The sequence below is a fragment of the Cricetulus griseus genome, chromosome 3 (genome assembly GCF_003668045.3).
Source record: "Cricetulus griseus strain 17A/GY chromosome 3, alternate assembly CriGri-PICRH-1.0, whole genome shotgun sequence".
In the NCBI taxonomy this organism is placed as follows: domain Eukaryota; kingdom Metazoa; phylum Chordata; class Mammalia; order Rodentia; family Cricetidae; genus Cricetulus; species Cricetulus griseus.
Window position 1 is genome coordinate 55596546 of NC_048596.1, and position 13828 is coordinate 55610373.

Sequence of the window (13828 nt, forward strand, 5' to 3'; positions counted from 1 at the left end):
CCTTCGTAACCCTACTTTTTGTGTCAACTTGACAAAAAACTAAGGAATAGAGCGTGTGCCCCAGAGTTCTGTATGAGAATGGCATTGAGGGTCCACTGTCTTCTCTAAGTAATTCCCAGCCTTCGGGGCTTCCTCTCTGTCATCCTGGATCCCTTGGGCAGTTCCTAGTCTGCTAAGGTGGGAAAGAATCAAGAATAGAGAATTAGGCTGGAGGTGTAGTTCAATGACAGACTGTTTGCCAAGTATACATGAAGTCACCCAACAAATGAGGTATGTTGGTGGTGTTACACATAATACTAGCACTCAGGAGGTAGAGGCAGGGGATAAAATATTCAGGGTCATTCTTGGCTACATAGCAAATTGAAGGTTACTCTCAACTGTCTGAGATCCCATCCAAAAAAGGAAAACCAACAACAGAATTAAGGGCTTGTTCCCAAGATGTAGTCTACAAATTTAAGGTGCTTCTAAAATATTTTTTCATGTGTCATGTTTTAGAGGGATCTAGAAGTGAGGGAGAATGGGTTCTGTCCTCGAGGAGCCTAGGGTTCTGAGAGGCAAGCTTTAGTTGGGTTGGGTCTTAGACCACAAAGGATGACAAGCTGTATCTTGTCATCTATGTACTGTGTCTGTGTTCCTTGCAAGCTGTGAGCATAGCTTTGCATGCTGCAGGGTGTGGTACACCCTGCTGCTGTGTAGAGTACAGATTTTTGCCTGTTTCGATGCCCTGTATACTGATTGCAAAAGCAGTTAGAAGATATGACTGGTTATGGGAAGGCAAAGCAAAGAGACCACTAAATCCTGTCATCTCATGTTTGCTGGTGTGGTCTCAGTCATGGTGGTCAGAGGCTTCCTGCAGGTGTCACACCAGTGGGGAGGATAGAGGTGGCTAGAAGGGCACTGTGGTGCCTCTGGGTTTCTACTAGCTCCGAGGGAATCATCAAAGGTCTCAGGTGGCGAAGGGAACTCAGAGCTGGGAGTGGCCAGGTACCTTTGTGGCTGTGGCATCTGTGAAATCTCAAGTGTTTTCCATTTGAGGCCTCTGGGAAATCTGGATGAATAGCTAGCCCTACCCAAAGGATAGATCTATAGGGCAACAGGAAAGGCTGTGCTGGGGAGATGTCCTTGCCTTCCGAAAGGGAACATTGGAAGTGATTTGCATGTAGAACACAGCAACTCAGGGTAGACGGAACCTAGTGCAAATTCTTCCTGGTGGTGAGGAAACTCTCTGGCTAACTTAGAGTACCTAAATTTCAGCCTCTTATAGCCATCATATTAGACTTTAGCCCATTCCCTGGCTGTTTTCTTTGACACAGATTCAGCCTGCCTGTGCTTCAGCTTCTTATCTGCAGAAAGGGAACAGCGGCAGCACTTTTAGAGCGGTTGAGGAGCGGGCTGTTCAAGGCAGGTAGGAACTGGACTTGAATTTGAACCTCAACTGGGAACCAGGCAGGCACTCTGATTTGAAACCAAGAGAACAACCCTTCTCAGAATGTCTGGAATCAAGTAGATGCCATGGTTAGGTTGTGACAGGGCTGTAGAGATCTCAGTGAGTAGACAGGCAGGCTGCTGACCTGGTACAGAAGTGGGTGTCTATCCGGGGCATTCTGAATATGTATGGCTCCCATTCTATGGATTCAAGGCCAGTGTTCATCTAGGGAGGGCATAGGGGCCTGACTGTCACTGGATTCTTGTGGCACTATGTTTCCTAGCCAGCTACTGGCCTGATGGAGAGGGATGGAGTGTGGCTGAGGCTGCTCCTCTAGGTGGACTCATTGTAGATGGGAGGCACTGCCATAGCTCCTTGCTGCTCCCAGTTTGTTGTCTGAGCCCAAGTTTGAGTGCTGGATTCCTGGACTTCACTGCTGGAGTTGGAGATGGGAGAGTTCTGTCTTGTCCTGAGTTTGAGCAAATGAAAATCAGCCTGGTCTCCCTTGAAGTAGGGCCTGAAACGGGGACCCTGTCAGGACCCCAGTTAATGGGAGAGTGGGAAGCACTCCTAAATTGGGGGCAGAAGGGACAGATGCTTGTGTAGCATCCCTCATGACCCTGAGCTGCTTTCTCCCCTCCTGAGAGGTGAAGAGAGTGAAGTATCCCCCTTAGTATAGCTGGAGATTGAATGAAAAGGGTAGGCATGTGGAGGCCAGCATTTGACATTGAGTAGTTTTCTCTGTCTTTCTACCTTATATATGGAGGCTGGGTTTCTCACCTGAATCTAGACCTTGTTGATTCAGTCACTCTAGGTAGCTAGCTTGGTCTGGGGCCTCCTTCTCTGCCTCCTATATTTTTGGGCCACCACATCTCCAGTCCTCACACAGAGCAAGGTACCTATTGAGCTCCATGAAGCTTTTTTCTTTTAAACATAGGTTCTCCCTATGTAGCCTGTGCTAGCTTGGAACCCAGTATGTAGCCCAGCCTGGCCTCAAATTCATTCCCTCCTGACTCTGCTTCTCAAGAACTGGGATTACAGGCATGTGCCATCCATCACGTTAAAAAACAAGATATTGCTTTGGTGAGCACAGCCTGCATACCTGACCTTTGAGCTCAGGAGCATTTGCGTATAACATGACCTTTGCCCCTGTGTCTTTGCTTCCTGTCCTCCAGCTCTTCTGAGGTGGCTGCAATGAGACCAGCAGAGGGTGTCATAGCAAGTAACCTGCTCCCTCTGAGCTCAGCTGGGGCTCTGTGTGGCCTGGGGTGGCTATGTTGTGGATTTCCCCTGTCAGGGTGATTCTCAACCCTAGGAAGCTGAAGGCTGAGAGCCCTGTGTGTTTGGCCTGGGCCAGCCTCCCTCCCTGCCCCTCTCCCCACCCCAGAGCAGCCTCCACAAGCAGCTGGCTTTGGTTTCCCCCATGTTTTTTCAATTATGTGGAATGGGCTAAAAACAGCAGTAGCAGGGGCCTTATTTGGGAGTTGCCGCTGCTGACTGTCCTCTGAAGCCTGCAGCTTGCTCTCCATCAGTTTCTCAGCGTCCTGCTCTTTGTGGACCCCTTGCCCTGTTGATCTGACTTTTGTCACCTAGGCTTTGGGGCAGTGACTTAATCACACAATTGTGCTTAGGGTCACGATTCACAAAGCCAGCAGCAGAGCTGGTTGCAGGGGTCCCCTGGACAAGGCCTAACAAGCAACAGGATGATGGGCAAGAATTTGGGCAAACCCCCCCACCCCAAACTTCTCTAGGACATACTTTTTACAATGTTTGGCTGTTGGGAACAGGAACAGGAATGAAAAGGAGGTGGGTGGGGGCTACTGAAAGACCAGAGGCCTTACTGTTAGGTCTGATGGGTAGGTGGGACAACAGATACTTTGACTAATTCTCATGTCTGTTTGTCGTCCATCCATCCATCAACCCACCCACCTACCCAGGCAGATTAGCCAGATGGGCAGGCAGCCCTCAGGCAGGGCCAAGAATAATGGGCGTGTTTGTTCCCAGAGTCTGGCTGGCTAGTCACTTATCAGGGAAGTAGGTCAAAGGGAAAAGAAAGGAGGTCCTGTGGGGGAGTCTGCTCAGTAGACTTGATTGGCATTGACTTTGCAAACAGAAGGCAGCTGCTGTTCTCAACCACAGACTGTGAATTTTTAATAGCAAGAAAATTGGATCACACAGTCCTGGAGACTGTGTGTCAAGCCTGTGTGCTATCGTGTTGTGTTTCTGTGTAACCAGGTGTAACTGACTCAGAAGCACACACTTTTGTGAGTATCCTGTGAAATCAGCTCTGACAGTGGATACATTTGTGTAACTGCCACCCAGCTAGAGAGGATTTTCATCACCCAGAGAAAGCCCCAAGACCCCTACTTCTCATCCCACTATATGGTTTCGTTTATTTTGTGTGCTTGAGTGCTTTGCCTGCATGTATGTCTGTGTACCACATGCGTGCCTCGTGCCTAAGGAAGTGGTAAGCCTCCATGTGGTTGTTGGGAACCAAACTCGGGTCCTATGTAAGAAGAACAAGTGCTCTTAGCCACTGGGCTAACTCTCCAGTCCATTCATCTCACTATGAGGCAGGTAGCTCCTTGCTGTCCTGACATGGGCTGACACCACATTCTTAGAGAGGAAAATGTTCCCTGGGGTCAGGGCACAGCTGGCGCAGTGCCAGCTACCACTTGGTGCTTCCTGGCTGTGGTAAACAGCACGACACTGACTGACATTGTACCATGATCACCGCTTGCTTCAGTCTGTCTCCTGTTCCTCTCTCTTCTGTAGCCCAAGCCTAACTCCAGCCGGGCCCTGGGACTTACCTGAGGTCCTTCTGGTGCACTCCTTGTCTTTGGAGAAAAGTTTTGGGTTTGTAGGGTCCTGGCCTTGTAGAGCCTCCAGGCTCCCAGAGAAAGGACCAGTCCCCTTGCCTTTTTTGGCATGAGACTCCCTGGACTCCTGATCTCCAGCAATTAGAAGGAACCTTGCCAGGCGCACTCAGCTGACACTTGGGCCTCCTGCTCGCCTTCAGAGAAGCGTGTAGGTTCCAGCTCCTCTTGGCCTCCAATCCCTGTTCATCTTATACCTCCTGTTTCCTGGAAATGGATAGTGAGTTCTTTCTGGCCATGCTGCCTGGACCCTCTTCCTGTGCCTGGTTAACCATTGCTCCAGGTTTGGATTCAGAGACCTGCTTTGATGCCAGGTCTAGGGCTCCACCCTAGGCCCTATGAGGGGATGGTATGAGCCTTAGGCTCTGCTCCCAACTCTGCTGTGAAGGACAGATGGATTCAGCTTCCTTACTTCTAGCTTCCTACTGAACCAGGGTCAGGGCCCAGGAATTGGTATATGTTGTTAAGGTAAGCACAAGAGCTGAGGTTTTCTGATTATCCCTGGGGTCTGCATCAAGTGGAGCCTCTAGTCCTCTCTGGACCACTTTCAGGAACATGGTGGCTTTGGAATGTATGGGTTCTGGCCTCTATTCTTTCTCTGTGGCTATGAAGTCTGGGTTCTTTGTGCCTTATCCACTTGGGAATGCCACCTGAGATTCCACCTTTGTACTTGTAAGCTGTGCTTTAATTTGTTAGTTTTAGTTTTATGATATCAGGCTGATCTTACCTTGTGATGATTTTTCTGCCTCTGCCTCTGAGCTAGAATTGTAAGTGTTCACCACCATGGTTTCTTTGAGTCATGTGAACTGCTGATGGTCAACTTAGACCTAAGGAAAAAAATGGTATTTTCATATAACTCCGTATATTCAATTATTTGGACTCTGGCCAGCCACTAAGCAATAGTGATCCCCAGGGTGGAAACTGCTGCCATGGAACAGCTCTAAGACTTGTCTTCATTCACTCCTACCAGAGCTGTTTAGGGAAACTTTGTACCGGCTTTGCTTCCCAGATGGGGACTGCACACAAAAGTGAGTGCATGCTCACAGCTGCAGATGGGACTAGAAGTTCTGTTCTGTGGTTTTTGTCCACCCTGCCTGGGGCTTCCCTGCTGCAGACTCCCTGATGCAGAGGGCACAGCTGTCCATTAAACTGTAGCCAGCTCCAGGACAGCATGTGACCAATAGAAAAATAACTACTGCTGGGGCTATAGGTTAAGCATGTGTAGTGCTCTTTCAGAGGACTTGAGTTCAGTTCCCAGTACTCATGCCTGGCAGCTCTAAACAGCCTTTAACTCCAGCTCTAGGATATCTGATGCTGCTCTGACTTGTGGGCAATTGCACTTGTATTCACACACACACATGCACACATCCCAAAACTTAAAAAAAAAAAAAAAAAAAAAGGACTGCTGTGTATAGAACATCTACTGTGTTCCTAGATGCAGAAAGACTGGCTTTTTTTAAGAAGAACTGAAACTTGTCCCTGGAGCAGTATATATTAGACACTTTCTTTGTCACTGTGACAAACACCTGACAGAAGCAACTTAAAGAAGGGTTTATTTTGGCTCATGGCTGGAGCACACGAGTCCATCATGGTGGGAAGGATGGCAACGGGGCTGTGAGGCCACTGGTCACATTGCAGTCAGGAAGCAGGGAAAAGTAAGTGCTAGGACCCAGTGTACTGTTCGAGATCCCAGCCTGTGGGATGGTGCTGCCCACATTCAGGGTGGGTCTTCTCATTTAGACCTCTCTGGAAATGCAGCACACCCAGAGGTGTGTCTCCCAAGTGATTCCAAATCTTGGGAAGCTGACAATGAAGACTGTCCCCATGGTGAGATATACACTTCTGAAGCCAGCTCACCAACTGTTTTACACTCCTCTCTACCGTCTGCCCCAACTTTTAATTTGCCCAGTGAAGCCATACTTTGTGTGTCACTCTGACCTCCATAAGGGATTCCAGGGGGAAGAGTTATTGCCACAGGTAGTGGGGAATCTGTGCTGGGTCTGAAATCAGGGCTTTGCCATAGAATCTCTCCAGCCCTGTTTCCACTTGAGTCTCCGGTCATGTAGCTTGTTCAAGGGTGTTCAGAAGAGAATGTGGTTGGGCGCTGACTTGGGGCTGATTTCCTTGGAGCTTATGGTGACCATTGGACAATACTGCTGGTGTGAGTACATGCTCACTGGCCTGAGGGTCATGGTAAGAGAGGGGAAGCAGATAGATAGCTGAGAAACCAGTGAGGAACCCCACTAGGAAATGGAACCCCACAGCTGCAAGAGGCCTAAGCTTGGTTTTGACTTGCTCCTGCCTGGCCACTCTGTGCTCCTGGGTAGCAAGTGACTTACTTAGTCCAGAACTCGTGCCTGGTGTCTGCTGGGCCATTCCTAATGAGCTAAGGCTTCCTGTGCCTGCTTGTTGGACTCCTTAGGGTGAGCCATGCAGGCAGGCAGTTACTTGGGTCTTGGGTTATGAGTAGAGCCCAAGACAGGCCCAGCCACTTCCTTTGGGCCTGTGACCTTGTGGTCATTAGACAGGGTTTCCCAGGCCAAGGTACTGGGCTGTGGTCTTGGCGTTTGTCTAACCACTTAACCCCCAGGGGGCAGTGGAGAAACTTAATCAGAAAGAATCTGGCTACCTGCCAGATGGGAAACTGCAGGGCCATGCTGTTTATTTCAGATGGCGCAGTGAATGGAGACCTCCTAGGTGTCCTAGCTGCCCACACAGCCCCAGGCCTAGGAAGTAAGGAAGCAGCAGGCCATGCCTGCTGTGAGGGCAGCTGAGGAGTCCAGGATAGGAGTCATGGGGACAGAGAAGGGCTGGATCTCAGCTGTCCTCAGATAGCAGTTTTCTGTCATGATGAGACAGAAGTTGGCAGGGTAGAGTCATAGGGGTCATGGATGCCTCTCAGGCTGTGTGGAGCCTCACTAAGGGGCTGTGGCCCTTCAGGGGCAGCCTGTGACCTTGAGATTGTGCTGGGAGGGTTGGCTGGGAGGTGGTCAGGGTTCTGCCTGGAGGACCTGCCTTCTCTTTTGTATTAATTGGGTCTTACATCCCCAAGATGGATTATTATTTTGCTTGTTGTAGAGAGAAAAACCCTTTTCCTATGGAGAAATTAGCCTTTCAGTTTTCTCGTGCCCAGTGGGTTTCCAGTGAACCCACCTCCCAGGCCTCAACAAAGGCCACTGGAGACCACGAGGCCACTTTTCTAGGTTGTGGATGTGATTTTTGGCCCCACCCTGTCTTTCACCTTGTTCTTCCCTTCATACCGAGACCCTAACCTTTAAAGCCACCTGTTCCCAGCCCTGGCTTCAGGGGAAGAAGCCTCGAATCCCTGGTCGCATCCATCTTAGGTAGAGACCCTTCCAGGCTCTACCCGACAGAATTATGATTACCACAGACAGGAAACTATCAATTCGACCAGAAAGACAATTTAAAAGGTATTATTTATGTGTATGAGTGTCTTTTTTCTTTTTTCCCTACATGTGTGTGTACATGTGCATCCTTGGTGCCTACAGAGGCAAGAAGAGGGTGTCTGACCCCCTGGAACTAGAGCAACGTGTGTTTGTGAGCCACCATGTGGGTACTGGGAACTCAATCCAGGTCTTCTGCAAGAGCAGCAGATGCTCTTAACTACTGAGCAGTCTCTCCAGCCTGGTAAACAGGTTAAATGATCCAGAATCCTGCCGTCTTGGTGAAGCTACTTGAAACAGGTTTACGTTTTCTACTTTTTCTCTAAAAAGTTTTTATTGGGTATTTTTGTTTATTATTTTATTTATTTTTGTATGTGCATATGTGCCACGGTGTACATGTGGAGGTCAGAGGACAGCACAAAGGAGTTGGTTCTCTCCTCCCACCACATGGGTCCTGGAGATTGTACTAGGTCATCAGGCTTGGTGGCAGGCACCTTCACCTGCTGAGCCATATGGTTGGCATGGTTTTCGTCTCTTCCATGTGTGTATATTCAAGTCCATAACTTCTCCAGGGCCTGGTGTTCTGTGTCTGGGTAACACCCAGAGCCATGAATGGCCTCTGATTTAAAATGAATTATTTCTTCTCTCCCCTCCCCCTCCCTCCCTCCCTCCCTCCCATCTTTGTTCTTCTTAAAGGATTTTATGTGTATGAGTGTTTGCCTGCCTGTATGTGCACCATGTGCGCACAGTGACGATGGAGGCCAGAGGATGGCATCAGGATCCCCTGGAACTAGAGTTTCTTGTCATTGTGATCTGCTGTGTGGATTTGGAGAACTGAGCACACACCAACAAGTGCTCGTAACCACTGAACCATCTCTCTGGCCTCTAATTTTTTTTTAATTGTATGTGCCCATGTAAACCATGGCACCCATGGTACACATTTGTTCTTCCCTTCCACATTTACATGGGTTCCAGGAATTGAACCTTTAGGCTTGCTTATCAAGTGCTTTTTACCCACTGTGCCATCTTGCTTGCCCCAACTCGTACTTCTTTTACAAGGATTAACTCTCTCCAGCCAGTGGCCACAGGGCCCACTGCAGGTTTCCCTACAGCCTGCGGGCTCAGGATGACACTTCCTTTTCTACACAGATAAGAAGAGCATTAGAAGAATTATGCTCTGTGACTACACAGCTCAGGCAGCAATGTTCATAAGTGAGATTTTGTTTGTGCGCAGCCCTGTACTCTCATTTCAGCACTGTCCAGGACTAGGCTCTTTGCTTGATGTTTGGCTCTCCCTGGCCACTAATGCAAAATATTTGTCAACCTTATTAGAGAACCCCAGATAGCCCTGTGGAACAATGAGCCTGTTTCCTTCTGGGCTTTTGTCTGAGGGTGATAGTCTGTCCTGCTGTCTGTGTCTGTAGTTGGAATCCTGCTGCATGCAGAGCGTGCTCTTTGCTTGTGGCTCCCTTAAGGACAGGCTGGGTTTGGTAGAGTATGGCCCACTATGTGTGGTGGGTTCTCGGTAGAGTATGGCCCAAGGGATTTCATCCCCTACCTTAATAGCAAACATTCTGGCCTCTGAACTCAGCTTATACTTAATAGCCTGTATTGCCTACCCCTGCTTCCTAGTGATCTCTGTGTCATTGTCCAGCTGTCCCTTCTGCTTGGAGTTGCCTCCTTTCAGCATGGCCCCGGGCCTCCTCCTGGAGCTTCCTACACAACCTTGTTTGTGACCTAGTTTGGACACTGTGCTTCTTTTGAGCTACTCAAATGAAGTTGAGGCATGGTGGACATAGCAGTGGCCTTCTGTGACGAGGCCATAGAGACACACAGGGCAGCTGGCTGTGCGAAGCTGGAGGCGGGGATCAGAGTGATTGGCAATGAACCAAGGAACGACAAGTATTTCCGGCAACACCAGGCCTGAAGGAGACAGGAAGGACCCTCCCTTGGAGCCCAGGGAGAAAGCTGGCCCTGCTGCACCTAGACTCTTGACTTCTGAACCCCTCGGTCTGGGAAAGAATAAACTTGTTAAAATCACAGATTAGGGTGTGAAGCCTGTGCCCTGTACCTGACACCTGCCCTGCGGTGGGAATGTGTTCTGTGTGTTCCTGGAGGAAGTAGAGAAGACAGGTGTCCATACAGCCAGTTCAGTGGCTGCCAGTGCCCCAGAGAGGGGAAGGTTTTACTTTTGGTAAGGACCTTGCCACCAATCCTTACCACCTGAGCAGAAAGAAAGGGAATTTTAAAAAGCAAGCATTTGGTCAAACTTTTAGTTACTGAACTGCTTCTTGATGTTTAAACAAATTTATTTATTGGCCCTGTAGGTACCAAGCAGTAGGCAGGCCTCTCCTCTTCATGGCACTGCCCCTTGTCCACCTAGCCTGTCTCAGGTCTTCAGCACCTTCTCAGAGGCCAGCCATGGGCATCGGCCTTGGCAAACATTGATAGGAGGTTCCTCTGCAGCTGCTCTTTGCTGGCCTGGCCTTGGTCAGAGCCTTCCATTACTAGCTCTGGAAACCTGTGTACTGAACCCAGCCAGAAGCCCTCATACCTTGGGTACATGGCTGGGATGTGGCATCCCTTTTATGTTTTGTTTTCTTGGCAAAACGCTGTGCAGCCACAGGGTTGCAGAGAACCCACTACTCATCATGATGGGGACACTTGACAGCCCCAGGGTTATCTCAGCAATGACTTACTGCTGTAGTTGCTGAGACTTAATTCACAGTCTTTCTTGGGTGGCTGGGAGGAGTTCCTGTTGCTTAGGACTTTGTGTTGACTTAATTCTCAGAGAGTGAGGGCCTATCTGGAGTCCTTGGGGGCAGGACTCTTCCATGTAATGGTAGAGGGCAGCCCTTCAATCCTCCACAGCCCCTCTCCCCTACTCTCTGGTTGTGTTTCATGGCTAAAGTTTGAGATAGTTGGTTCTTTGTTGGTCTTGTTCTTTATGGTCTCTGTGCCCCTGGGAGTGTAAAAGGGTGCATGAGTCTGTTGTTCCCACCTCTTCCTTGGTGATAGCTGGTCTTGGCTGGGGCTAAAGTAGCTATCCATAGATACTGGTGGTGTGACCGAGCTGGCCTGAATGCTACTGACAGATTTCTTGTACTCACTACTTAGGTGGTTCAAGGGATCTTATCTTCCTTCTTGCTGTGTGGCCCTTGGGACAGGAGCTTGGCCTCTCTGTGTACTAGGTTCCTCACCTGTACGTACTTCATGGCATAGTCATACCTGATGTGAAGATGGGCCTCATTTAGGTGACTACATTAGGATTGTGGGGACAGGATTAGCAAATCAGGTTCAAATGTGGCTTTTGGGAACAAGAGTCAGTTTCCACTGTGGATCAGTGCTTCCTGAGGTATTCCATGGGAGTACTGTAGAAGCCAGGGGACAGTTGTCATAAACTGTCTGTCCCATACAGAGGCCCTGACGGTTATGGTCCTTCCTGGGAATCTTCTACAAGCTGACATCTCTTATCCATCATGTTGACTAAGCCTTTTGACATCTGGCTCAGTAGTAGAGCCAGAAAGTGACTCAAGCACCACCAGGCCTATGAAGAAATAAGCCCAGAGACTGGGTCCCACCAGATGCTCATACCAGGTGGGTTCTGCCCCACGGCTGTGTCTCCGTGTTGATTTGAACCAGGTTATGGAAACAGCATTGTACAAAAGGGCCCATACCAGTCCCTGTGAGACTGTGGAGTGAGCATATTGCCGGCCTGTCCACAGAGGCCCAAAATTCAGAAGGTGGTGCGTAACCTGGGCCTTGAAGGACAGCCCAGTTGTTGACAGAACATGTTGGGAATGGAACCCAGAGCAGGAAAATCTGTTGAAGTTCCAAATTCTGTTCTTTCCCCCAGCATGTACCTTTCTCAAGCAGCCTGGATATGAATCACGGGCCCTGTTGCTATTGGGCATTTAGGGTTCCCACACTTGCTACTTTGCCTCACTTCTTCACCTGGTGCCTCAGTTTCCCAAGTCTTGCATAGGAAGCTGTTATATAGGAAGCTGTAAAGATCTGAGCTTCACCAAGCAGCCAGAGCGGTTAGGGATGGTGGTCCTGGGACCACAGAGCCTGGCATTAGCTCATATTTGAAAGGAGATTTGGGAGGACACTCCTGCTAATATACCTGAGGCTCTCTTCACTGAGACAAAGGCCCCAAAGTGTCATTCTCTACTGTCCACAGGTTCTCAGTGTCTAGTGCCAAGTTGACTTTTGACAATTCACAGTGGCTCTGAGATACATTGGAAGTGTATTCCTTGCCTGTCTCCTGTGAGACCCACGTCTATAGACTCTGTTTAGAAAGCAGCCTTTCTCAAGGCCCTGCTCTGCAGAGGCCACAGTGGCCATGCTGTGCTCGGGAGAGCAGACGCCTCACTCCGGAGGTGCTTTTTATCTTACATTTTGTGTCAGTGGTTGTGTGCTTGTACAGCAGGTGTCCAGGAGGATGTCTGAGCTTTGGACCCAGGCTCCTTCCATCCAGCACTGTGAATGTCAGAACTGGGTACAGGTCCTTTGACACAGATTCCTGTCCCTGGCTGGGAGCTGGGTGACAGAACAAGACAAGAGTACCTGTTTAAAGCTGTTTTGTAGTTGGATGGATGAGGAGAGTGGGACTGGCAATTGGGGTCTGGAGCCCTGTGCTTCTAGTGGGATTTTTCACAGAGGCTGGCTGTGGTGGAGATAGGGACCAGAGGGCTAGCAAAACAGCTCTCACGCTAGTGGAAGCAGATGGCCTGGCTAGAGGACTTCTGGCTGATTCTTCAGCCTCTCTTCAGTGTTATCTTCTGTAAAACCAGGAAAACACAGCGTCAGCCTCACAGAGCCAGCCGCTCAGCCGCTATCGTGGTCTGAGGGCCTGGCTGAGACATGCCTGGATTCCCTCACTGCAAGTCTAGTGTCTTGTGTTGCTTCAGCCATAGCGACTGACCTCTGACCTCACTGCTTATGTCTCCATAGGGGCTGAGGAAGTGCTGCTGCTGGCCCGGAGGACAGACCTGAGAAGGATTTCTCTGGACACACCTGACTTCACGGACATAGTGCTGCAGGTGGGCGACATCCGTCATGCCATTGCCATCGACTATGACCCGCTGGAGGGCTACGTGTACTGGACAGATGATGAGGTGCGGGCTATCCGCAGGGCGTATCTGGATGGGTCAGGCGCACAGACACTTGTGAACACAGAGATCAATGACCCCGATGGCATTGCTGTGGACTGGGTCGCCCGGAACCTCTACTGGACAGATACAGGCACTGACCGGATTGAGGTGACTCGCCTCAATGGCACCTCCCGAAAGATCCTGGTATCTGAGGACCTGGATGAACCTCGGGCCATTGTGTTGCACCCTGTGATGGGGTAAGACTGGGACTATAGGTGGGCTTTGGAACATTCCCTTGTACCCCACCCCTGAAATATGCTTATTAATATGCAGAGAGTCCTGAGCCAGTGACCGGTGCTCCCAGTGCTGCTGAGGCAGCTGGTCTTTGACTTTGAGGAGTTTGGGCCAGGCCATTAGGTAGTGGGTGAGAGAGCTTGGAGGGCTGGGCGATGGTTTGGTCGGTAAGGTTTCTGTCTTGGAAGTGTATGGACACAAGTTGATCCTGAGAATCCACATTAAAAAACAAACAAACAAAAACCACCAAAATACTGGGATGCAGCTCAGGAGATTGCTTAGCAGGTAAGTGCTGGCTGTGCAGATATGAGGATGAGCGTTTTTGGCCCCTAGAAACCCATATAAATGCCAAGTGGACATGGCTGGGCTGGAGCCTCTGAGAACATAGCATCTGTGCCTAGTGGTGAAGAGGGTTCCTGAGCTAGAACTTTATCTGAGCAGACCTTGATGGGGAGGCTGTCATGAAGCTCTGGGGGTGATGCTGGGATGGGGCCAGAAGAGTCTGCTTAGTGAAGGGTGTGGACCTATGTCCTGAGGGCAGCCATTGGTCTAGAGTAACAGCTGTAGTCTTCTGATCACTGTAAGTTCTTTCACAGAATGAGCATAGCAGGCACTGCAGATGCCTCCAGGTACTGGTGTCAGGGCTGTGTCCGGCCTGCCTGTGGGGCCGTATAAGCAGAGAGATTGGAGGGCTTATGTGTGGAGATCTAGAAGCAGGGTGGGTAGTAGGGC

The 13828-nt window shown here is 49.8% G+C and overlaps 1 protein-coding gene across 1 annotated transcript in view; it reads left to right on the forward strand.

Moving 5' to 3' along the window:
* Window positions 1-13828, forward strand: part of Lrp5 (LDL receptor related protein 5) — a 107849-nt gene that overhangs the window by 44383 nt on the left and 49638 nt on the right. The window contains exon 6 of the mRNA XM_027408770.2: window positions 12663-13059. Coding sequence (XP_027264571.1) covers window positions 12663-13059 — 397 coding nt within the window. The remainder of the gene's footprint in view (window positions 1-12662; window positions 13060-13828) is intronic.